General features: G+C 35.8%; 1 protein-coding gene across 1 annotated transcript; it reads right to left on the reverse strand.

The window, feature by feature from the left end:
* Window positions 1-1,108: 1,108 nt before the first annotated feature.
* LOC149421086 (uncharacterized) lies at window positions 1,109-24,717 on the reverse strand. Its single transcript, XM_089635371.1, has 3 exons — window positions 24,251-24,717; window positions 10,179-10,321; window positions 1,109-1,331 (listed from the first exon to the last, which is right to left on the reverse strand). Exons 1-3 carry the CDS (start codon window positions 24,449-24,451, stop codon window positions 1,265-1,267), a joined length of 411 nt encoding a protein of 136 aa, XP_089491497.1. The 5' UTR covers window positions 24,452-24,717; the 3' UTR covers window positions 1,109-1,264.
* Window positions 24,718-26,384: the final 1,667 nt, after the last annotated feature.

Consider the following 26,384-nt stretch of genomic DNA (forward strand, 5'->3'; position numbering starts at 1 on the left):
TAAAACAGATAATGTGTCTCACACAAAAATATCGTGAACGTTGAGCTTTGGCATTATATACTTTGGATAACTTTTCAGTTTGAAAGTTGCAGATCAATGTAAATACTTTGAGCTTGCTTTGTCATTTCAATCATGGAATATGGAGCTTTGAAATATGACTAAAGAAAACTAAAAAGAGTATTGAAGCTTGGATTTAGCCGAGTAGAAACTACGTATTAGGAAAATAAAAGATATCTTTACGTCAATTTTTTTTAGAGATTTTAACTTATTCCCAGATTTACTGCTGACGTTCGTCAAAATGCAAGAGAAATTGTTGGATGCATTATGCATTAACCTTAAAGATTTGTACTCAATTTAGTTACACATGTCGAGTTAGTGCCTGTCCGTTAGCTGTCGGGTAGAAACCTGGCTGCAGATAGTCTAACCTTGCGTCAGACTTTTAAGCAACATTCAAGAATAATGGTTTCTCATTATCTCCTGTGAGATTGTATGCAAATCCCCAAGCCAGACGGCCCATACGCGTCACGTGCATTTCATTATGTTACATCGGACATATCCAATTCGGGGCTTGCATTTTAAAAAGTGCAAGGGTCTGTCGCGGTGCACGTGAGGCAAATTTGATTTATGGCGTCCGTGTAGAAAAAGATATTTAACTCAGATGGTTGCAAATAATTATATGGAATGGGGCTGAATTTAAGAACTGGTTTTGCATAAATAAAATAGTTTTAAAAATATGGATCTTTCTATTAATATTTATAACGATGTTATAATAAAAAAGCTAAAGGTATTACTGATAGATTTGTGGTAACCGCTTCCTCCTTTTCACGATCCAAGAAATGGAAAGAAATGTTATAATGAAGCTCTCAGTGGCAGGAGCGTAGCACTCGCTGAATTTAATATACAGAGATTATTTTAACATAGGTAAATATGTTAAAATAATATCAAATAGGTTAATATGTTAAAATAATCTCAATATATATTAAGAATATCTCCCAATAGAAAAAAGGGCTTAAAAACCATTGACACTAGAGAGGGGCGATAATACCTACATTAAAGCCGGCTCTACACTTTCAACAAGACTGTTCAACGAAATCACGCGCTCGCCTGATGGATCTTCCCGTATCGGTATTTTGCACCAGAGTCAAATACTGGGAAAATGCAGCTACTACACAGTCAATAGTAATCCAAACAACAAGTGTGTCTCAGGAAAAGTCTTGTTGGATGTTGGGTTGAGAGTCCAACGTCCAATCCTTGTCCCATAAACTTACAAGTGACTTCCAAAAGCTTGTTTTCTTGTAAAGGTCTTGTCACGAGTCACGACAGCTTTCCGTCTGAAAACAAAGAAAACGATCAAAATTAGTTATCACATGGAATAAGAGATAGCCGTTACGATGATTGGTCTTGCTTTTAAACTTCAGACATGCCATAAAATGTACAGTTTAAAATATTAATGTTATCGGGGACAAGGTCCAATCATACGAAGGCAGCTCACAATTTAAAGAGAGTTAATATTATCTTCATGGCATTTGGTAGGTTATAATCTTTTTTTCAAGTTTTAAGATTTGAATCGAATTGCTATTTCAACGAACGCTAGTTCAACGTGTTCGGTTTACCTAGGTATCAAGAGAGAGCGTGGTTTGATGCTAAATTAATATTAACTGTGTTGTGACCTGCAGCAAGTCGTTGGCTTCTTTAAATGTTGTATTTAAGCATGATTGGAGTACGATATGATGCAAAATCAACGTTTACAAATTGATAAATATAAAAGTTACAGTGGAAGAAAAGATAGACTAGATTCAACAAGCATTTTTTCGAATGAACAAAGAGAGTTGAATTAGACGAGATAAATTGTTGTCACGTAACAGAAGAGGAAGTGAATTTAAATTTAGTTGCAATAAAGCCCCGAAGCTATCGATTCTCACGCATCCGAAACACGCACGATGAAGTCATAAAAGTTAAGTGAATGTATAATAATATAATACATATAACTGTGACCAGTTATTGTATGACTGTTATATTCACGTGATAAGTTGTCACTCGCGTATTTTTCTAAATGAAGATAATGATGACTGTTGGCGTTTTAGGTATAAAATATAAACGTAGAATATTGTGATAATTTCCTGAACTTTCAGAGATACTACGTATAGAACCCTTATGTATCGTATGTTAAAATATATACGATGTTTATAGGTTATACTGTTAAATACAGCGTAAGTCTTTTTTGGAATAAGATAAAGGGTATTTAATTAAAGCATAGGTAGGTACTATTAATTGAGATTGTATTAGGAGCAAAGCAAAAGTTACCAACATAACCATTGCGATTGATTGATTATGCCATGTTGGTATAAATGTACGTAGCACGACGAACAGATAACCGTTGGAAGTAGGTACTCATAATGAAATATCATAGGATGAAGTCTTTTATTGGGAAAAGAAACTAATATCTAAAGCGAAAAGATACGCTTCGTATGGGAGAGCAACCGAGAATCTGCTAAACCGGAAACATTTAACGAATGTCTATTGCCAAAGCTAGACGATAATGAAGAAGATAAGTACAGGGTTTTCCAATAAGAGGTGTTATTTTGATATTCAATTGTAAAAGATCAATGGTTTCGTTGCTTGTGTGGCACGTAGCGCCGTCTTGTTAAAAATAAACGTTGTCCAGATCAATACCATCCAATTTTAGCCATAAAAAATCATTAACCATCTCTCGATAGCGCAATCCATTCACCGTAACTGTTGCTCCATCCTCATTTTCGAAAAAGTAAGGTCCAATGGCTCCGCCGGACCATAAACCGCACCAAACAGTCACACGTTGAGGATAGAGAGGCTTTTCAACAATAACTCTTGGGTTTTCCGAGCCCCAGATGCGACAATTTTGCTTGTTGACGAAGCCACCGAGGTGGAAATCGGCCTCATCACTCAAGATGATTTGCATTTGATTCACTCAAGTGAATTTTAATAATTTCAATGCGTTGTTGAAGCGTGTGTCGTTCCATTTTTATTAATGGCGTAGTTTTTACTTGTCAAATGACAAAAAATGTTAGCTTCCAAAGTAACATATACCGAAATAGCGTGCTATTCAAAATAACACCTCTTATTGGAAAACCCTGTATTTTTGGAGGTTGATAAAATGGAAAAGTATAAGAGTAATAATCAATCAACAGAGCTCCACAACTGATTAATGATTCTTCATTGACCATCGACATTTTCAACGTCACTTAGTTCAGCAATCTTTTGGCGCTCTTCACAAAATAGAGTAGTAAAATTGCCTCCATGACTTTTTATACGTGTAAATAAAATTTGTAATATTATCTGTAATATATTGGCCGATAATCGTTTCATGAAGAACATAAATAAATAAATTAATAAAGAATGAAAAGCTGGAGACGCTTAAGCTTTCAACATGTGGGGATGGAGTAGCGTTTTAATGATAACGGATAGCCGTGTAGATGTAATTAATATTAATATCAGTTATAATAGGCTCTTAAATCGACTGCACACATTTTTAATTGAAGATTTTTACGCCGTTACATACGGAGATTAATCCATTATATATTTTTAATGAACTTCGCTCCAGCGAACAAGACCAAATCTCATATTCATTCGAAGGGTATATACGTGAATGTGCGTACGTAGTAAGTGGTGATGTACATAACCATGACCAGACTTAACAAAGGGTAACCAGAAAGCTTATCACAACTGGAACTGGCAGTTGAGGTGTTTGGACCGGTTTTTATCAGACGCGATGTCAAATATTTAAGTGAGGCTTGTATTGATGCCAACGCATTTCATTATTTTATTTTAAGCCCATCTGGCTTCTAGACATAACATAATACAGTAAAAGTATGCATACAGTGCCAATTTTACGAAATGCCAATAATATTAAGCACATTATCTTTATGAAAACACAGAATTTCATTATATTGGCATGATATGCACTGTATGCATATCGTACCAATGGCACTGTATGCATACTTCTATACATAAAATAATACAGTAAAAGTATGCATACAGTGCCATTGGTACGAAATGCCAATAATATTGAGCACATTATCTTTATGAAAAGACAGAATTTCTGTGCAAAAACTATAGAATTGGGATATTTAAATGATAAAATCGTGAGTGAAAGATTGGGATTTCGTAAAATGGGTTTTGTTACTTATATGTATACCTACCTACCCGTGCCTCTTGAGATAAACACAACATAAGCACAGCTTTCTGCTGTACATTTTTTTACACTAACCCGCTCATCTTTAGTGGCTGGTGTTTTTTAAGGAAAGGAATGAGAGGAAGTTCTGGGAAGGTAACATGTATGAGGATTGAGTAGAAATCTAGTTCATCAATGTGTTCAGGAGTAACGGACATATGAATATATCCCTCCTACTGCGGCGCAAGGCGATGGGTCGAAATACCAATTCGAGAGGTCAGAGGGTCTCCCCAAACCAGCATCTCCCGATCTGGCACCCCCCAGGCGCATCCTGAACACACCTCACCCGATGAACCCGGGCATCCCTGCTAAATCACCAAACGAAGCGAATCACTAGGGGTGACCTATGGCAGAGGTGTTGGTTATTGAGGTTATTCAATAAATGGTTCCCGGGGCAGCGGTAACCAAACCCGCCTCCCAAATTGGAAAATAATTGTTTAACATTGAAATGTGAAAATAAACTAAAACCATCGGTTGCTAAACACCGCAATTAAACAATTGGTTAAAGTGTTATAAGTATCAAGAGATAATGCAAGAATATTTGATCTTTTTACTTGAGTACTAACTGAAATGTTTATGGTTTACTGCGATTTATGAAAAATACGGTTTTAAACATTCAATTTTTCTCATAAATCACGTATGAACATTGAGAAAGGTTCCAATGGAGCTTTCAGTAGCAGACCTCAAATTTTATAATAATAATATAATAATAATTTGGCTAATTTATATAGCGCCGTTTTCGTGAGAAATCACCTCAAGGGCGCTGTACAAATATATTTCTTAAATAGTTAATACTAAAACTACTGACTTATCTCTAAGACTTATATCTAGTGACTTACGACTAAGGCCTATAACTACTATCTTAATGACATATATACGAGCATTTACATATTTAGCAACTTACAACTAAAATTAATATTAACAATCTAATCTTACTAACGCCAGAAGAAGAAGGAAGTTCTATTATATTAGGGTGTTTTTATTGTTAGCTGGATATATATGTTAAATGAATGAAATTAATGAATAAAATCAATCGTCAATCCTAAACGCATTTAGATGATTCATCTGCCAACAATTAAACCGATTGACTTTTTGTGTTCCCGCTGATATTGTCCATTGTATGATTAGGAATATCCTTTGCAACTTCTAACCTATCCCTCTTTCTCGAGGAGTATGGCCAAAAATGTCTATATTCTTAGTGTGCTTATGTCACCATAAATATAGGTAACAAACGTAAAAATCGCTTTGCAAATTGAGGCTCGAAACTGTCGATTTCAGCGAAACAGTGGTTTTTATTATTTTGTAAATAATTTTATAAGAAAGAGAAAAAAGATAATCAAAGGAAAATGCCACAAATAATTTTAGCCTTAAAATTGTATATTTTTAAGTTTTATTTTTAAATTTCTAGTGAAAAATGCATTTTTTAGTAGTTTACGCTTATATTTTTTTATAAAGTAATGAATAATTTAATTTTAATTCTTCTCAAGCGAAACGGTAGGAAAAGTTTTAATTTATCAAAATCATTTTTGAATATTCATAATGTAAATCGATTCGTAGTGATTTAGGGTGTTGTGGGTCCCGGGACTATATCAAAACTTCCCCGCTTTCTCTATCTCTCTCATATCTTCTTAATGCCTAAATTCTCTGATAGACATCTCGCTCACACGAGTTCAAATTCTATTTGAGAGAGTTAGTTTTATTACGACGCATGTAACCGAAAGAAAGCTTATACAGTGTATATATCTAACAGCAGAACTCAAAACTTTCAGTATATATATCTAACGGCAGAACTCAAAACTTTCAGTATATATATATCTAACGGCAGAACTCAAAACTTACAGTATGTAGATCTAACGGCCGAACTCAAAATTTACAATGTAAGTAAAATATCTGAGAATTGTGCAAGGAATTCTTTCTCCCCCCCTCCTCGTCGCTATCTCCCCTTATCACTGTTGCGGAATGCTTTATCAGTTCTAATTGTTAACCAGGCCAGTTACCAGCTGAATGGAATAACCTGATAGCAATGTGACGCTAATGCCGGCCGTTATCCGTAACTTTATAGGTAGAATGGTGTGTGGTCTCGACACTTATCAGCAAGTTAAGGTCACAGTGATGGGGAACAAGATAAGAAAACAAGGTACTCTAAAAAGAAAATGATAAAGATGTTTAGAGGCATTATAAAGGCATACCGTAGATAGCTTCGTTTTAAAATTTCCCTCTTTCTCAATAATCAGAACGATATAATTATTACAATGGAGATCTCAGTGACGGGATCTTAATCGTTCAAACGTAGACTTAAATCATGTCTTCAAAAAAGTAGAAGTTTGGTGGTTTATGCATCGATTTTCCACAACAGAGGGTTTTTTCGGCTGGTATGTTTATGTATGAAAAGCGTTTTAATTCTAAAACCTATCCTAAGCTCACCTAAACTTTTTTTTAAATTGTTCTTATTTTAGATATGCAGGAATAAAAAACTTTATCAAAGTGAAATCTGCAGCCAGATTTTTAAACACGTCAGAAAATATGTGAAAATCTTAGCGGGTACAAAAATATTTTTTTTTAGTCTGACTGGTCTTTAGACCTACATAGAGATATCGTTTAGCAATTCCATACCTCTTTTCATGCTATGCTGGACCAGCACGCCATGTGGAATACATAGCTGGACGTGGTGACGACCCTTGCGGTAGTTGTTCGGTAGGAACAATTTAAATAATTCCAGATATTAAGAGGTATGGGCTGTCAATTTATAATAGTGTTACAATAATACATAATAAATGGCATTAGAACAAATAGAGAAATAAGTATTTTGAAGTATTTCTCCAATGAAGAGAAGTAGCTCTTGAGTTTGGAGTAGGAGTAAAAAGTAAAATCAGGATGTGATAACATTAACAAATATAAATATGATTCGAAATGCAGCTATTGCATTTTTTTGATGTTACGAGTGTAATACAAATTCTGTTATTTTTTATACTTCTCCGGGAAGACTACTTTGTATCTCTTTGTAAATGTAATTATTATGCATTTGTTTTTTTAATAAAGGAATTTAAGTTATATAGTTATGATTATATTAATAATGAATTAAGTTTTAATTAATTCAATGTATTATCTTTGATTATTTGTAGTACCTATTGAGTCTTTTTTTATATATGTCTTCTATTTTTGGAACTTGGAGAACAATATTGCCGAAGGGAATGTAGGTTTTTTTTTTAAAATTATTATTTTTAATAATAGGTCCTAGCGCGTAATATATATATTTTTAAATTATTTAACTTAAGAATATTTCTTAATCTAATAAATATATAAAAACATTTCGCTTAACAAGTTCACATAAGATGTGTTTGTTCCATTTCGTATGTTGGTCTATAATTGCACCGAGGTACTTTATTTCAGTTGTTTGGTTTAAAATAGTACAGGAGCTATTACAGATAGTTTTGTTACATTTGTGTATAAATACTAAATTTTGAAATTATTTATTGAAAAGGGAATATAAAGTGTTTTTTTTTGCATTAATTGAGAGCAGTTTTGTATCACACCAGTATTTTAGGATTTATATTTTCCAGTCCTGACCCTTTATTAAGATGACCGTGTCATCCGCATAAGAAATACCGCTTCCGCCGAGTGTCCCTCATGTCTAAACGATTAAAACCACAATCCTTCCTAAATTGGAGACTTTTGTAGCGCGTTTCAGAAAGCTAATTCATGTGAAGCGTAAATCGCGGGTTACTTTGAATTTTACTTGTGGATACTTACCATGAATTCTCATGTAAAGATACGATAGAAACGTTTTCATATTTGTTTTTGGAATTGGTATGAGTTTTTGTAAGCTTAGGACGGGTTGTCTCGGAATATTTGAACAATTCATCAAATTTCAACGTTAATTTTCAAGTTCTGTGAAAGATTTTTTCAAGTTCTGTTTTTATTTCAGTTTTGTCAAGCAATTAGCTTATAATGATATATTAACAGAACTTGAATTGGACTTTCACAGATCCCAGAAATGAACGTTGAAATTTGATGAATTGTTCAAATACTCCGAAACAACCCGTCCTTAATGTATTCTATTTTTCATCTTATAATGCAGTTAAAGATTTTTTTTAAACGATGTTGATAAATTGCACTATATGATCTGGTGAGTTTGGGATCAAATGTGACCGCTAGTTGCAATATGAATTTCACTGAGGACAATATTTCATCATGTACAACTGCGTATTAACTGTTTCTGAATACCTATCGATTATATCAAGTGATTTACAACACGTGGCAATGCGTAAAATGCATAACAAATGGCCGATATATCAATCATAATATGTTATTAGTTATTATACGGAGCAAGACGTGTTATTATAGTTCAGAAATAATATTTATTAATAGGTCATTAGAATCGAGTTAGTCGCTGAAGAAAGCACATGTTTTCAAGAGGTTCAGAAATGTAATTCAACTTTTTTTAAACATTAACCCCACACAGGATGTACTGAGGAAAATAATTTCCCTCAGGGCCTATGACATTTTTTGGGACGCTGTGAATTGGGTCTATCGTAACCTTCGCTTAAATCCTTCTATTTTATTTATGAAACCATTTTATAGATCAGTTACCAAACTAAGGCTACGTATAAACAGTTTTAAACCCACCCTTATATATTCAATGTTAAGAAAAGTTTAAGAAATCACTGTCATAATGAGAGCAGGAAAAGTTTAAGAAATCACTGTCATAATGAGAGAGCAGGAAAAGTTTAAGAAATCACTGTCATAATGAGAGCAGGAAAAGTTTAAGAAATCACTGCCATAATGAGAGAGCAGGAAAAGTTTAAGAAATCACTGTCATAATGAAAGCAGGAAAGTAATAATTGAAACACATTTTCAGCAACCAATAATGAAACAGTGTGTCTAATCTACGTGTTTTATTTATTTTTAATTGCATGACTACAGCTGCGATTACAATAATATTTCTACGAAATAATCATACGTATTAAAAATAGAAAATGTCAACAAAACCCAGCGTATGGCACATAGCAACTCATGCACAATGCACTAATATAAATTGTTCATTTTATTTCTGAGAACCCAAAGCGTGATAAACTATCTGCTGCACCTACCAGCTATCTTTCACTGTACCTAATAACTTAGTTTGGCAGCCCTAGTAACATGTATAATATATCGAGTATAGTGAAGATAATGAAGGGACGTGATTTAGTTCATGGAGGGCAAGTGCAGTGAAGCATTTCAACAATGTATTGGCGCCAGCGCTAGTTCCGGAAAACTCCGCCCGGCAGTGCTTTTGTCGCATTTTAAAGAGGAAAACTGTCGCTAGATGGGGTTAATTGAAAAAAATTCGCATAGTGGGTGAAATTAACTAAAATTTGTCCTAACCCTGGTGAAACTTATTCAAAATAGTTGTGCGAAGAAAGTAATATAAATTAATATTTCTTATTGTAAATCTGATCTGAATACAAACATATCGTATAAAGAGTAGGTCCGTTTTCAAGAGAATTATTTATTTATAAACATAATAGATAACAGATTTAATTCATATGTATAATATAATACATTTCATTTTCAAAATTATTATTACCGGATTACGACTTAAGATTAATTTGAAGAGATTCTTAATAAATTAGCAATATTCAATATTAGTCATTTTTCTCCATGTATGTGTGTATGGGAGAGGGGTGTTATTTATTTAGTTATTAAGAAGATTTTAATTATATACTGTTGATGTTTTTTTAGTTTTAATTTTTAATAAAAGTAAATTTACTTTTATATTCTCGTGGCTTGGCCGATTTCAGCATATCATATGAATGAGCTTATCAAATGCCGAAATAGGCCAAGCCGTGATGCGTATAGCGTAATCTCTCAGCCCAATCATTCACAGATACTATGTATGTGATAATTGCTTCCGATATGCCAATTTGAATCATTTAAATTATGTACTATATTGATTATTTAAAAAATATATTTGTATGTAAGTACTTACATTTTGAAAAGTGCACCACGATAATTTTTTGGTTCGTTTCTCGTTTCTTTGTGTTCCGGTGTGTTTCTTGTTTCTTTGTGATCCGGTGTGATTCTCGTTTCTTTGTGTTCCGTTGTGTTTCTCGTTTCTTTGTGTTCCGGAATCTGAAACAAACATATTCATATTATTACTAATCATTAATTTAGAAAGACACCAACTTTTCACAAAAGATTAATATTAAGTTATAAACGATATCTGAAAGTCTGGTCTATTAGGGAATGAAAATTAACATTTTTTAAAAGGCAAATACTGAATCATTTCTAATAAATAATAATTACACAAATGTGGGCGACCATAAACAAGGTTTTTCGGATCCAAACTCATTTCAAAACGAGTCCTTTATCCTTAAGAAATAAGATAATGTAATTAGAATAAAAGCGTTCCCACCATTGTTTTTAATATCAACCCCATGTCACCTTTAAGGATGTTGTATGGAGGGAATTTTTTAAGTAAAGGAAGTTTTGGGAAGCTACAAAGTATGTGGGTTGCGTAGGAATCTAAGGATCAGTGTATCCAGAAGTGACGGACAAATGAATATATCCCTTCCACTGTGGTGCAAGGTGATGGGTCGAGAGCCCAGTTGGAGAGATCAAAGGGTCTCCCCAAACCGACCTCTCCCGATCTGGCACCCCGCGGAGATGGTGGGCAGGCGAATCCTGAACAAACCTCACCCGATGACTCCGGGAACCGCTGCTATATCATTAAACGTAAAACCTGAACTTTTATAAATGTTAGTAGGTATCGGTTTAAAATGATACTCGTATCCAATTTAAATCATTATTTTATTTTTGGAATAACCTAAAGAGTAACACCTCAAATTATAATATTTAATCATTGAAGACAACATTAGAGACATTATCATACATGCGTTAAGAAAAAAATAAGATGATAGTTCTTAGTCGAAGTATAATAACAGTTAAATATGACCGAAGGTAATAGGGTCGAATTAGCTCAGTGGTAGAGCAGAGCCCCGGCAAGGCCAAGGTCCTGGGTTTACTTACTAGATGCCACCGTATCATGGGGCTGACAGATTAAGCTATATGCTGAAATAGGCCAATCCACGTGTATATAGCGCACTTTTAACATGGTCTGTCATAGGCTTCAGAGTGCGATAATCTGGGGGGGGCTCAACTGCGGACTAATCTACCACCCACCGGGGGGGGGGATATGGGTCTCCTTGATAACTTATCTAGCTCTTATCAGAAGCCAACAGCTGACCGCCTGAACAAGAACAACAGGTTTCTGTGGAAAAGTTTTTTCCAGCATACTTGTCGGAAATAATAACTTGTTTGGCGCGATTGAAAATGGACCAGTAATATAAAAAGATGGGAACTGACGACTGTTACCATTGTTGAATTCGCTTAAAATGCTGTAAGCATCGCGCTTTCGAGAATTACGTTAAAACTTATGACTATATTGAAAATTTATTGCCTGAACATCGAAGTCCCGTTTTAAGTCCACAATTTGGCATTTCATCTGTCTGTAAATTTGTTACGTTCCAGTTCCGGTTCAAGCTAGTGGCCGTTTTAACCTGTCAAGCGCCGCAGTAGGTGATAGTAGGAATTCTGTGAAAATAATTACGGTAGATTATGTACTATTTTCATAAAAAAATAAATAAACACGTTTTATGATAAATCGGTAAGAAGAGTAAGTTATTACGCAAATAAAAACTGCATGGTTCAGTAAAGATTTTTTTTTCAAATGTTAAATCGTCCTTTTCATTAATTTGATGTATAGGTATTTAAGTACCTACCTACTTACAAATTTTATGATTCCCGAGGAAATTTTGGTTTTGATTTAAATTGAGAGAAAATTATATACACTTCCTTTTTCGGACGCGCAGTCTACCTGTTTACAGAACTGATAGTTTATAATAATGAATTCTATTTGTGTCAGGAAATTGATAATGTATGTATTATCAAACAACCTAGAAAGGTACATGTTGTATTAAAATATTGTGTATGTCATGGCGGAAGTTAAGAAGTTAGGAAGAAATAACTAACACCCAATACAGGTTCCGTTGTAACCTCTACTCTACCGCATGATTGTAAGAGAAAGAAGACTTGTAATAGAGCCATTGAAAGAAAAATGAGTTTATATCTTTCGATAAGATCCATTTATATGTAAAAGGAAGATGCTACTAATATTCCGCGTCTGCCGGTTGATACTGTTGAAAAGCATACTGCAATACTTACGTGTGTTCCGAAATAATAATTGAAGCCAAAGTTTTTTAAAATACAGCGACACGCAAGTGGTAAAAAGTAACATCTTTCACCAATAACCAATTCCTGTTTGCGTTGCCAAAAGTATTATCAGGAACGCGGTGGGCGGAGCGGCACAATTACCGGATTACCCGCAGCGAGCAAATTCGACTTACTTACCAACTTGTTGCGTTTAACGCTTTTCTGCTTTCCGCGCTCATTGCGGATTGCGGCAGCCGGGCGCCCGAGGATACTAATTACCAAACTACTGGGCAATGTGGGACTGTATACTTGTGTTGTACCATCTACATATTTACCAGCTTACTCCAACGTACAAACATAAATAAATTGCTGCACACCGCCCACGAGGTGGTTGGGACTCTACAATTACCTGCCGTTTTCTCTCGCCTTGGCAAAAGTCAGACGCGAGATGACGTTCGAGACTTCGAGAGACATCAATTTTAATACCATCATCGCGACAGTAATTATTTACTTTCATTTGCAATTGGTGACTGCAGATAACCTTGGTGCAAAGGTGTGCTTTTTTCTCAGAAATCTCTTTCATGAAATGAGTTTTAATTTATTTGAAAGTATGGAATCTCATCGGAGAATGTTGCGAGGTTGACGGAAATGAGCTCTGATTATTTATTCCAATGGTTTATGTGGTGGAATCTCACCTGGACGATATTCAGAGTATCTTCGCTTCTGGAACGAGGTGCGATTTAATAATAGCATAACTTATTTATGTGTAAATTAATTTCAATTATATTTTCCCATGCCGAGTTATGAATCCACGGCCCCCGTGTTTCGACATTTAAAGTTCTGCCACAGCAGTCGCAGCCTTTTCACTGACAGAAACTGCCCTTAAACTCTAAAACGTATACGTATGTTCGGTATCCACTTGTTAAGCGTAACAGGTGGTTAATACTAGCACTCCTCTATCCACTTGTTACGTTTTCACGTGGTTCTCAATACTTCCACTGCACTCGGCACGATTAAAGTAACTGGCAAGACCGAGACTTCCCCTAGTGTTGCCAGTGCTGTTAATTATTATGCGCACCCCGTCCCCGCTACGGAAGTCCAACATCCGCTGGTTTGCTTCTTGGCTATTGTGAAAGTCAGGACAGTTGAGTCAGCCAGGTCAAGAGTGAGTCGTGACAACCTCCTCGGTCTGGCAAAACCACACGTAATCGATTATTCATGATTGAATCAGTCTCCATAATTTGGATTACAAAACAACTCCATGTATGACTGTAGACAGCCGACATTAAAAAAACTGTGAAAGAAAATATTACATTTACTTAGTACTTGAATAAATATCAGAAACGGTTATAATAGTACCTACCTACGTACCTTATAAGATTGAAATTTATAATTTTTTGCTACTATTACAAAGCTTTCGCAGGTTGCAAATTGGATAGACGATAGGGGATTTTGGAGATTTTCTGAGTTAGATAAGCAACTTTAAAAATGGGCGGAGAGGAGCGGGAGCATTAAATTCATGGTCTTCGCACTCTTTCTGCTGTACGATGTTCAATTATGAAGTATTTCGTAAGTAAAATAATGCAGACATGGACTGACCGCTCCTAAGAGGTGGTCGCTTATATAGGTACGTAGAATCGCTTGAAACAGGAATAAGTTGGCGAAAGGCTTGCCCTTTCATAAATAAGCTGAGAATTCAGCAAAAAAATATATACACGCTTTGACGTGGGAGGCAGATAAAGTAAGTCTACCATGTGGCCTAAACCAATTAGTCTTTCTATAGATTGATAAGGTACAACAATACTGCTGTACAACACTTTGTTGGAATATTTTGAAGATGTAATTTCAGTCCCAAGATAAAAAAATATGTGGGTAGCGATATATTCTAATCAACCTATCGAAGCATTTCTATTTTAAGTAGGTTCACTAAATTAAGCAAATTTACAATCTTCTGTAGATAAAATAAACTAACGATCAAAATAATTATAACAACTAGCCGGGGTCCACGGCGTCACCCGGGCTATATGCAGATTTTTTTCAAATCAGATGCTTGGAGATAAATGAGTATTGCTAATTGATAAAACGGTTAAAATCAGGATTTCGGTAAATTTCCTGGTAAACTTTTAGTAAATTCCTAATGTAACATGCACCTGAATTTGTCTTAAAAATATATAATGACGAAATGCGTTCCGACATCGTGATATTACATTTGTATTTCACTAAAAGTTTGTCGGGAAACCTATCTATTCATTCGTTAAGGGCCTGCAATCCCGTTTTTACCGGATTACGAATAATTTGAAGAGATTCTTAATAAATGAGCAATACTAATTTTTCTCCGTGTGTCGGCAGTAAATTTCCTCTTATTTTGAACATATTTCATCTGTCACATTTCGAGTGTCTAAATTCTGCTTTAAAGGGATGGGGGTGGTTTTTAGAAAGATCAATATACATATCCTTGCTATTATGAAGGTTAGGTGTACAAAATTTCATCAATCTCGTAATGAAACTGTAGATTTGTATAAAAAAGGAACACTCTTCCTTATAATATACTCGTACATGCAAAGATTAACGCGGGATATTTTTTTTTCGTCTCAAATTATTCTTCTGTAGGTATTCATGCGGTATAAAAATACGGTTAAATGATTGATTTGAATAAATTATCATAGGCCATAGGTACGTACTTTTCTTCTTTTCAATGAGAAAACAGTGTAGGTACCTACGGATTTGAGCATGGTGCTAATCTTGACCCTGACACACAAATTTCGCTTCTCAAACAAACAATCATTCCAATAAGATTTAATCTGAATTCATCGACTTGAATCTAATGCCGCTTATTAACCGGACAAAGTTTTCGCGAGCCGAGCCGCGAATTATGGGAAAGATGCGAAGCAACCGCAAATGGCGCGAAACGCCGCTGAAAAAATTTGTCCTGTGTTTTTTGAACTGCCGAGCTGAACCTCAACTTATAGGAAAGGAACGAAGCAACCGCAAATGGTGCGAAACGTCGCTTGCAGTTGCTTCGTTCCTTTCCCGTAATTCGTGGCTCGACTCTCGTTTCGGTTCACAAATGTAAACGTACCATAACGTGACATCTGTACCTACGTGACTCTGCGTAGGATAAGTACTGCGTCGGCAATCTTGGCATTGCTGAGATTATACAACGTCTATTGTTCTGAATTCACTAATATTAAAGCCTTGAAAACGGCGCAAAAACATGGCTAGGATGATACTACCTTTCCAAACGATACTGATGACGGCCTTGTCATCGGCGATATCAGATAATACCTACATACTGTCATGTACATACATAATACACAGGCATACAACCACAATACACTACTTTATATGTACTCTGTCAGAGGTATGTTTATGTGCATATGTCAATGATATATAAATATATACGCATCGTACTGATGGTATTCAAATTTACTGTTTTATGGAGTGTGACGCTGAAGACAGATGGTTCTGACTCGAAATAACTCGGACGTTAAAGGTAAACGTTTTTGAATTTTGAAGTTGTAATAACCTGAGATCGAGGAATTTTGAAAAATGTGCTCCTAAAAAACCTTCGCATAATAAATAATCTGGTATTAAGATACACGTGTATTTGTTAAAACCACTTAGGCATACTATTATGACCGAGCAAATAGAATGACAAAGTACAGCAGAAGGAATTATTTCAATAATCAATGCAAGAGAAAAAAATAATTGTACCGCCCGTGTAACGATGTTAAATTAAATGTTAGTTTTTCTATTATTTTCAATTCAAATGAAAATGTAAACTGTGGTTTCCACTGGGTCGCCTGATCAGTTTTCAACGTACAGTTTGTTCACTTTATGGTGTACATTCTCTGTGGAATAACATTGTTTTGATGGTATTTTCTTTAGTTAAAAACAACGCTTAGAATAATGTTATTTTACTGGTGCTGAAATTTCAAAAAAATCCCCGTTGTCGGAAGGTAAGAAAAAATGCTTTTAATTTTAATGATAGATTTGATCATTTTTGCATTAGTTACTCTTTTAAAAGTATAGAGATACATTTATTTTAGATAGTGACAATTAATATAGAATGTTGATAAGAATCTAAAGAAATAAGGTTTTTATTTTTCGTTTTTCCGGATTTTGGCTTACAAGTATATTTATAATTGGCAATGCGATTCTTGGTATATTTAATTGAACCAATGCACAAAATTATGAATTTTAATTTATAACAATGTGAATTGAACATTGAATATTTTGCAATGTAAACATAATTCTATTATATTTCATACTAATTCTATAAAAGCATTATACGATTATAGAACAAACTATAGGTAAATGTTTGCATAGACAGAACAAGCTGCAACGAAACGATTGAATGAATGGAACAAAAATAAAATCATTATGTGAACGGAAAAATCTTAGAGTAAAATCTTTATGTGAACAGAACAAGCTACAACAAAAACACTATGTGAACAGGTCAAGCTACAACTAAAACACTATGTGAATAGAACAAGCTACAACAAAAACACTACGTGAACATGAAAAACTAAAATAAAATTATTTTATGGGATAGAGAAAAACGATTTTATGGACAGAAGAAATTACAGAAAATTATTGATTATGTAGAACAAGCTACAACAAAATATTCATAGGTAATTGGACAGAACAATATGATTATAATATGGATAGAAAAAACTAGATACAACAAAATGATTTTATGGATACAACAGCTGCATAATAGGTACAAGCTAATATAATGAAACATGTCAAAATTCATAAAGCGTGCAAAGATGCAAAGTTAAATAAATAATGGACCGGATCCAATGTCCAAATTTGATTGTACACATGATCCACTTCTGGCATTTGATTCAACATCAAATGTCGCCAACTGACACGGAAATAATGTAATTTGGTAAGTGGAGGCAGACAGAGGAGACATCGAGCCGGCACCAGTGTTCGACTCGCCGCTGCCACTGGGCATTCTGGCACTACTTTGGACAGACTGCGTACGTGCGATATTTAATTTGATTTAATCAAACATTTATGTTTGATTATCTGAGCATCTCGATACCAATGTGTAATAATATGAAAGCCATTCAATCCGTTAACGGATCAAAAGTATTTTTCTTATAACAATATATGACACGAAGTAACAATATGGCGTCTCGGCGGTCTGTGTAATTTCACAAATTACTCGTAATGAGTAATTTGTGAAATAACATAAATTAATCAAATAAAAACTTCTTTGGGATTTGAACTCACGACCTCCAGCTTGTAAGTCCAGAGCCCTCGACCACGAAAGCCGTCAAAATTGACAATAAAAAATTATTGACAGTAAAAAAAATAAATTATTATTTTCTCAATGAATAAGTAAACATAAACACTAAAAATTACAAACAAATTATCGCGTGTTAGTTAAAAACCCAAATCATATAAATCTCCGTACTGAGAAATTCGTAAAGCAGGCCGCAGTTTTGTAATATCTGCCGCATTCGCGAAAATTATTGCAAAACGAGGTCATTTGCGGTCCTTGCAAATATTATAAAGTAGGTACCCCGAGTGGCCTCTCGGTAGGTGCTACTAGCTCTCGCCGCACAGTAGGTACTCGCGTCCCGTCGGCAACTTTTAGCGGCGAATTTGACGTCGGTAATGGGTGGAAAACTGCCATACACTTACAAATAATTATAACAATATGTAACATTAACATAGGTATTATTATTACGAATGTTTATAAAATATTTTAGTGATTTTAAATGATTTTTAATAAATATTTATGATTTGAACGGCGTGACGAAATTTTGTATAGGTATAAAGTATAGAACAACTTCGGTTTTATTAATAAGGGGGAAATTAATAGCCAAACACATATTATTACAATTATCATCAGTTTTAAGACAATTTTAATTAACTTTAGCACAACTAACCTAAAACCTACAAGCATAATGTGATAGTTAACATTAAAATAGATCATTAAAAGGTTATAATATTATATTACTAGGTAACAATATGCAAGTTATAATAAATTAGGTATTTGTAAACTTAAACGAACAAATAAAATAAAGATTTCGAGCCATTCAAATATGTATGTTTGGAGACTAGTAATATTATGTATTTTTGTAAATATAAGAGTATATTCCTAGTTTTAGGCTGGTATTGAAATACTAGTTACCCCACAAGACGTCACTAGCGGGGGCGGCCGTCGCGTCGGAGGTTTTGACATCCGTAAAACAGCTGTTCGCTTGACAGGGTTACCACAAGTACTAGCCGCCGGGCAAGCATTGTAATATTAAACTTAATAGATTAGTTTTTTAAAAGATTTCAAAGAAGAATAATAGTTTTACTTTATTATTCCAAGCTTTTGTAATAGTAATGTAAAACTAAAGTTCATAAATAGATACACATCAAAGATACAGATCAGAATAGAAAGACATTATTTTTATTGCTGTCTAATAATTTGAGATTTTAAGGCAAATGTAAAATTTCAAAAAATCTAAAATATCATTATTTTTATTCCAATTGATTCGAAGAAGTTGAAACGTATAAGAAGCGTGTTTATTTAAATAAAAATTATAATTATTTACAAATGCTAGGTATTCGTAAAAAACTTCTCAGAAAAGATGAACTCACCAGAACGGAAACTGTATATTGACTTTCACGCAAGCCTTTGTATAAAGTTCTCCAACACGGTAGATTTAGTGCGAATAAATCCAAGGAGCACTATATTTTTTTCACTGTAATTTTAATGTTCGCATTTGAAAACACAAGTCTTATAAGCTTTGAGTTGAACCGGCGGGTAAGATGTTTAAACCAAGACATGATGCACTACAGTTGGGAGCGAACGGTCGGAGCGGAGCGCGGGCACCTACTGACACAACAGCCGGCGGCGGAGTGAGCGCTCACGTGACAACCCTGGAGGGGTCGACCCGGAGCGATGGAGGGGCGGGGGGTGGGAGTGGTGGCTACGGCGCGGCGCTGCCAGAGGAAGGCATGGGGATGGGGAAGCCCAGACCCCCGACCCCAGACCCCCGACCCCAGACCCCAGACACTCCAAGGGGCGCCGGACCCTCCGGGGGAGGGGACCTGTCATGTTACACAATAGCGCGGGACACCAATTTTGAATACGGTAAAGTACTTAATGCTTTTGCATTTAGCCCTGGTGTTTTCCTGGAAAATCAACCAGATTTTTTTTTCAATAGCGTACTAAAAAAATGACGCCCTAAGAGTTCAAACATAACAAGCTGTTTTAATCTCTCTCTGTCGCGTAGATTAAAAACTGGTTTTCAGGAATTTAATGAAGACATTAGGACCCACAGCGGGAATTTTAATGACAGATATGAAAGTGGCGTCGATGAGCAATCTGGCGCCTGGTTCGTATCGACCAAAAGCCTTACTAAATGTGACGCAAAAGGCCGAGTGGCGTCGCGTCGCGGACTTGCGTGGCGTGGGGTGCCCCCTTCAAGGTTCCCGGGAAGTTTGGAGCGGAGAAGGAGAGTGTGGGGGCCCGGGATACGGGGGCGGCTGCAGCGGGATGCACGCCCTGCAGTGCAGCGCATGCGCTCCAGCCCTGGAACAGACGAATCAGGACCCGCCGCCACGCAGAGGAACGGCCCACGAGTCCTGGGGCTGCTCGGATACGCGAATGATGAGCGACAAGCCAAAAATTGGAAAATTGCATTTACTACAGGGAAACGATCTACGCAGTGGATCAAAGAGGAAAATTCACTGGAACAAATAGAATATGCGTCGTTAATGAGCAAGAGGTACAAGTCAAATGGACCTTTCACTGGTTTGACTTTAGACAAAATGTCAATCCTGATTGTGCAAAATAAAGAATTTTAGAAAATAAAGACTTTGAATAAAATAAATTAAGAAAACAAATACACTTATGCAATTTTAGGTCTTGGCAACTACATTTTCAAGTTAGAAACGAGCGACTAACGCATTTATATTAACATTTCACTCAAGTACAAAATTGTGGTCAAGTGATATCGTTTGAATACTCAATTCAATTACAATCCGAAGGGGATGTGTTTAATAAAAGTGGCGCCGCTGAAAAATTATTAATAGGGTTCGGTAGTCAAACTACGTGACTAATGTTCTAAGTATTTGTACAGTATACTAATACAATGACCTGCAAGGCTTACAAGTGTGGCCTGCGTGATATAAAACAAATGTATACACACTTGTATTATTGAAGAACAAAGAGATAAAGAAACTTAACTTGTAAATCCGCATTGACAATAAACCGGAAGATATCGTTTTATTTTGTAACAAGTTACAAAAATTAAGTTTAATTATTAAAATATTTTTTCGACTTCTTACTACATCAGCGCTTATGTAAATAAAAATTCAATGGTTTTTCATATCTCAAATGAAAACATGTCTTGCTATAATCAAATAGCTATTTTTTAAGAACTTTATCTATAATAGCTTCTTCAGTTTCAAAATTGCATCTCTCTTTCTTAACTTCAAATAACTTTTTTCATTTTAATTCAAATTTATTCTTAACCCTGAATCGATGGATTACTTATCACTATTTAATAGCAAACGATTTTACTATTAAAAATACACTCCTAGCAAAACTACCAGCTTATGGAAGACTGCACACGGAGAAAAGTGATCCTGTTAAAAAGTGATAGCATGCTACTTTCCTGATAAAATATTAGTCATTAAGATTATATCAAAAACGTGTTTGCTCAATGAGTTTATTTATTTTCCTAATAAATATTATGACGGAATGCGACAATCAATATAAATATCTGTATATATCGTTGAAGAACTGCAGTCCCATTTTTAACAGGAAAACGAATATTTTGACCAGATTTTCAATAAATTAACATTATTTTACATCAGTAAGTTTCCTCCAAGCATTAACACTCAACCATGTATCCAAGAAGTATTATAATATACTTTTTATAATAAGAATAAGGAATAAATTAGATGTAAGTACAGTTACAAGTAAATTAGTTTATAATATTATAGTAGCATCTCATTTAAATTACTGCTCTAGTTTCCTTTTCTTGTGCAATCAAAGACAGATAAAGAAATTGCAAATAATTCAAAATAGAGGCATGCAAGCAGTATTGAATTGTAGTAGGTATTCTAAGATCATAATTATGCAGAAAAAACTAGGAATGTTAAGTGAATGAATATTTAAGCTAAAAAATAAGATGTTCCCTAAATACATGTTTAAGAATGTAAATTTTAATTTCGCAATACATGGCTACCCCACGAGAAACTGTGTAGATTTTAGACTTCCAAAAACAAATTTGTCGGGAACCCAAAATAATCTTTATTTAAAATTTTTAATGAGCTACTGACAGATGTTATAGAAGCTAAAAGCCTTGCTGCCTTTCGTGGGTTATGCGTAAATGCTATAAATAATAAGTTTTAGATCTATTGTAAAGTCTCCTTAATGTCATTGAAATAAGTTTTAAAAGGTTTATAATGGATATAAAAATGTAATTTTTTATGACTAAATAAAAAAAACATACAAAATAAACAAACAAAAGAAAACAATGAACCCAAGAATGGATTATATTTTTGTGTAACGCGTGGGATATCCATTTCGTGGTTTTCTGAAGCATTCAACAACACCGAAGATAAACAGTAGTAAATCGGAAGGCTAGAGAGATGAAAAAATAGAAGCTTATGCCCAGTTTTGTGGAAAATCAATAATCAAATTCTTCCTCTTGAACAGGTCGGATTTTAGATTAATGGTCGAAATTCGAACCCTGGATGAATTCTTCCTTATTGACAGTGAACGCGTTGATCCAAGTCACAGTTCTGACCACTCTTTCTAGCCAGTTTATTTATTTCAGCGAATTCGGTCACCAAGACACTAACGACTTGGCATTATTTACTCTGACGTCAAGGTGTACTTCAAGTACTGAAATATTTCAGATAGTTCCAGACAGCTACTTTAACAATAAATTAGAATGGAATGTGGTGGCTTTTAAAGCAATTTTTCGACCCGAGTTCAACTTAGTTCATAAATTATGAAGATTTTATGCAAGGTTAATCTAATCACTCAACTCTAATCCACTAAGCCTGGCAAAATTAAAAAAAAATAGAATAAAGTTTTATTCATGTATTTTTACAACTTGTCACACGTAATCAAAAGCCATGAAATTAGCAAATTAGGAAATCCACCATTAGCGCAAATAACTCGCGCGATAAACAGTCACAAAAATGCCCATGATTCATGTAATACGGGTACGCCATGTAAAGATACAGTGTGTTGGTAGGAAGTTTCCTTGTAAAACATTATGGTGAATCAATTATTGGCAATTTTTAGCAGGAAAAACATAATATATAGATACATAACCCATGTAATTTATTTATTCAATTGGGAGACCAACAGTTTACGTTTCATTTCGGTATACAAGATTATGTAGTGATTTAAAAAAATAAAAATGAAGTTACATCAAATTGTATTAAAGGGAATAGGGATGGGATCGATCGAAAGTATAATATACCTACATAAAGGCGTAACTATAGCATTCACATGATGGGAGGGGGAGGGTTCAATCTTGTGGGGTGGGGGCAATGGAAATAAGTGGGGGTTAGAAGAATTATTATTTACACCACATTGATAAGTGCAAATATTATTGTTGAATTTTCCGGGGAGTAATCTACGAGAGCTATTATCTCCCCCCCCCTTATTTACGCCCTTGTATTATATTATTATATAAGCTTTTTGTTTTTGATTCTTCTGTTGGGAATCCGTTATAGGAGTTCCGGGCTACGATAGGTCTATCATTTTTCTATAAGAAAGGGCACATCAAATCTGTGAATGAATCCTAATCTTTTCTAGGCTTTTGAGATAATTGAAACAATGCGAATGTGGGATATGAGCCTTTAGTTCAGTGTTACTCCTAAATCTTTGGCTTCGATTTTATTAATTAGTATTGAGTCGTTTAAAGCGATTTCATTGGGAATTATATTTATTTCGTGGGAAATTAACGACAAAATCATCTATTTACATTAATTATAATGTTATGGTGTAATCAATATACGTAAGACGGTTAAGGTCCTACGGTAAGTCAGTGACTTTCCATGAAATTGTAAGCTCACCCATACTTAATAATAAAAAGAAAAATAGTTAAAATATAAATTTGTATCTGAAAAAGAATTTACGCATCGTATAGACAAGCCACCAACCTTGGTATCAACACACACACACTACTCTGAAATGCGCAACACTAACACACACGTGTGTGTAGGTATCTATTTATACTACTCCATACCCTCACACTGACCTCATTGCGGAAAATTACAAATGGTAAAAATCGGCCAGTCATCATAGCTTCCTCAGCGGATTTCTCCAACCTGACCAGAAGTATGACGATATTGAATTTCGGACAATCATTCATCTGTACAACGACGCTGCAATAATCAAGTTTTCTGTAGATTTATGAAGAATTTATATTCTGTTGGTGCTATTTTTACATTTTCTCAGAAGGTTGTAGTAAGCGTGTGGGAAGAGCAGTCCCTCCTACGACATCATTTCCCCAACATCTCTCATTGCTAAGAAAGGTATGACGTTGGTCCATATAGAAGTCAACGTACAGTATAGCTAACGCCTTTCAGCTGATTATTTTTTAAATAGAAATGTACATTTTCACTAGTTCAATCCTGTTTTTGAATGAGAGTTATACGCAAAACCAGAGTCAAGTGAGGCGATATCGAAGTCTCGCAATGCGCTGTTGCCATTTGAATCAGAATTCTTCCGTCGTCACTAGCTACATCCGTTTAGTCAAGTCCGATCATAAATGCATTTTCAAAAAACGTACGAGACCGAGCACGCACACAGACGAGTGCAGCGAAGAACGATGAATATTAATTATATATTCGGAACAAACTCACCTTCGAATGCGGCCCGGCCGTGATGGGGGACCTTCGGCAATCTCCAGCGAAAGGTGCGCCGGGCGGGGGCGGGTGGTGCGGGGGCGCTCGGCGGTCTGGTCCTTCACCCGAGAAGGTTAATATGTCGCGGTGCCCCACTATTGTGCCACGAGGGTGTCCCACTGCCACGCGGGTTCTCCTCCGTGGGTTGGTGCCCCACATAGAGTTGTTCGCTGTCCATTGTCATTCGGCGTGATGCCACGCTGTTTCCCAACTCCGGGTTAACGTTCCAGGGTTCACACTCGCGGCTAATGTGGCGCAACCCTGAACACGACGGCGGATAGGAGAGCGAAACGTCCCATTGAAGAATAAGCCACTGTTCTTTATAGAATGTAACCCTGCTCAAGTAGGTATACAATAATAATTATTATTTAATATCTCTTGACTTATAACAATCGTGTTTATAGGAGTACAATCGACAGTGCCACTATTACATGTCATTAAAAATAATATTGACAATGTAACATGAAAACAAACAGCTATATTTAAGAATAGTGATTGGTTTCGATGACTTGATAACTAATTTATATGATATAAATATAATTTCGTGTTCCTGATGAAATCATCATGACGTCTGACGTCCAGTCATCTCTCCAAACAATGTCACGATCTTACCAAGAACAAAGAGACGAGGAAAACCATTACGGAATTACTTCGTGATAAGAATGACGGAATAACTTTTATCAAATTTTCTTCGAATTGACACCCCGATACAGCGGTTAACTTTTATAATAAATTTTCCGCACATTTGTTTATCAAAAATCAATTTTTGTGAAGAATTTGATTAGGGGAATAAATTGTTGGCAACACTGTCAAATTGAGGAGACAATAGCTAGCAGATAATTAAATAGATTATAATTAGAGGCGTTTATATAACTTTGTATTCGGGTCGGTAGGAACACGTTTTAGTTTTTTATGTGGAAATGTCGGTCGCCTGGCTTCACGCCAAAAAGGAATGGGCACATTTGATAAAAAAAAAAATCGCTTTGATTATTTGAAATGTGTACCTACCATACAGGCTACATGCTACAAGCTACAAGCACTGAAGCAGCGTGTGACGGGTAATGCCGAGGAGTTGGAAGAGGAATCTAGTAAAAATACTTTCCCGAAACACTGTTGTGGAATTTATTTTATCGAATTATTTATTTTGTTTGACCTCGCGGGAATTGAACCCCACTTTTATAATAATATTCAGTGCGCTCACAATGCTATTTTTAGAGCGACGTAATTGACCTAGGGTTTTATTAATAATGGAACTTTAAAATACATACATTATCTGTTACTTCACAAAGTTATCTCCCAGGCATACCGAGTGTCAATTAGTAGATAAGGCTATGGACATTCAACCCAGCGATAGTGCGGTCAGCAGCCATCAGCTGACGGGGGCAGCAGAAACAATAACTTTTCACGGCTCTTTTGTTTCGCCAATCTTTCGCAGCCAAAGGAAAATGTATCCCGCCTGCGCTGCCAACGTGGCGGTAGGTACTCTGCCTGTCTAGACGATCCCCACCCTCCACCTCCCACCTCGCACCTCCCCGCCCCTCGCTATCCGCGTGTCGACCTCCGGACCGCCCGACACCTGTTCTGTACATTTAAAAAAAACCTCGCTTTTAAACTTTTTCACCGACGAAAATTGTTGGGAACTCAGTTCAAATGTGATATTGATTTTTCACCGAATTAATTCCCGGCGAAACATCGAACTCACGGCGACGGCGGCACTTTCGCGACTTTAGAGTAGAAACTTTTGTCGACTTTCTGCGGGAACGCAGGCGTCCGGGCGAGAGCGGAGTTCGCGGTGAAATGAAAGTGGCTCCCGTGGCGACACGGAGCACGGAGAGTTACATAGTACAGACAGACTACACACTACACTAGAGAGACAGGACAGAGGCGGGAGGACGGAGGAGGTACCGGCGGCGGCCGAGTGCACACTGCGCGCGCACGCCACGGCCGGCTCGCGCCCGTAGCAACCGCCTGCGCCTGTCAGCTGACTCCCCACCTCCAGCAGCGCGCTGCCGAACAACCAGCCACCCGGCCTGCAGCGGCCGTGACATTGTCCGCTGTCCAGAGAGCAGAATTTACGTTATCTTTTATTCAT

Source organism: Hesperophylax consimilis, chromosome 9 (assembly GCF_061612785.1).
Source record: "Hesperophylax consimilis isolate HC1 chromosome 9, BYU_Hcon_1.0, whole genome shotgun sequence".
In the NCBI taxonomy this organism is placed as follows: domain Eukaryota; kingdom Metazoa; phylum Arthropoda; class Insecta; order Trichoptera; family Limnephilidae; genus Hesperophylax; species Hesperophylax consimilis.

Excerpts from the sequence above, each read along its gene's own strand:
- LOC149421086 (XM_089635371.1), bottom strand. The coding sequence starts at position 24,451 with ATGTGGGGCACCAACCCACGGAGGAGAACCCGCGTGGCAGTGGGACAC. Across the intron at positions 10,322-24,250 it reads CGGCCGGGCCGCATTCGAAG|ATTCCGGAACACAAAGAAAC; the intron begins GTGAGTTTGTTC and ends TGTTTGTTTCAG. Across the intron at positions 1,332-10,178 it reads CGTGGTGCACTTTTCAAAAT|ACGGAAAGCTGTCGTGACTC; the intron begins GTAAGTACTTAC and ends CTTTGTTTTCAG.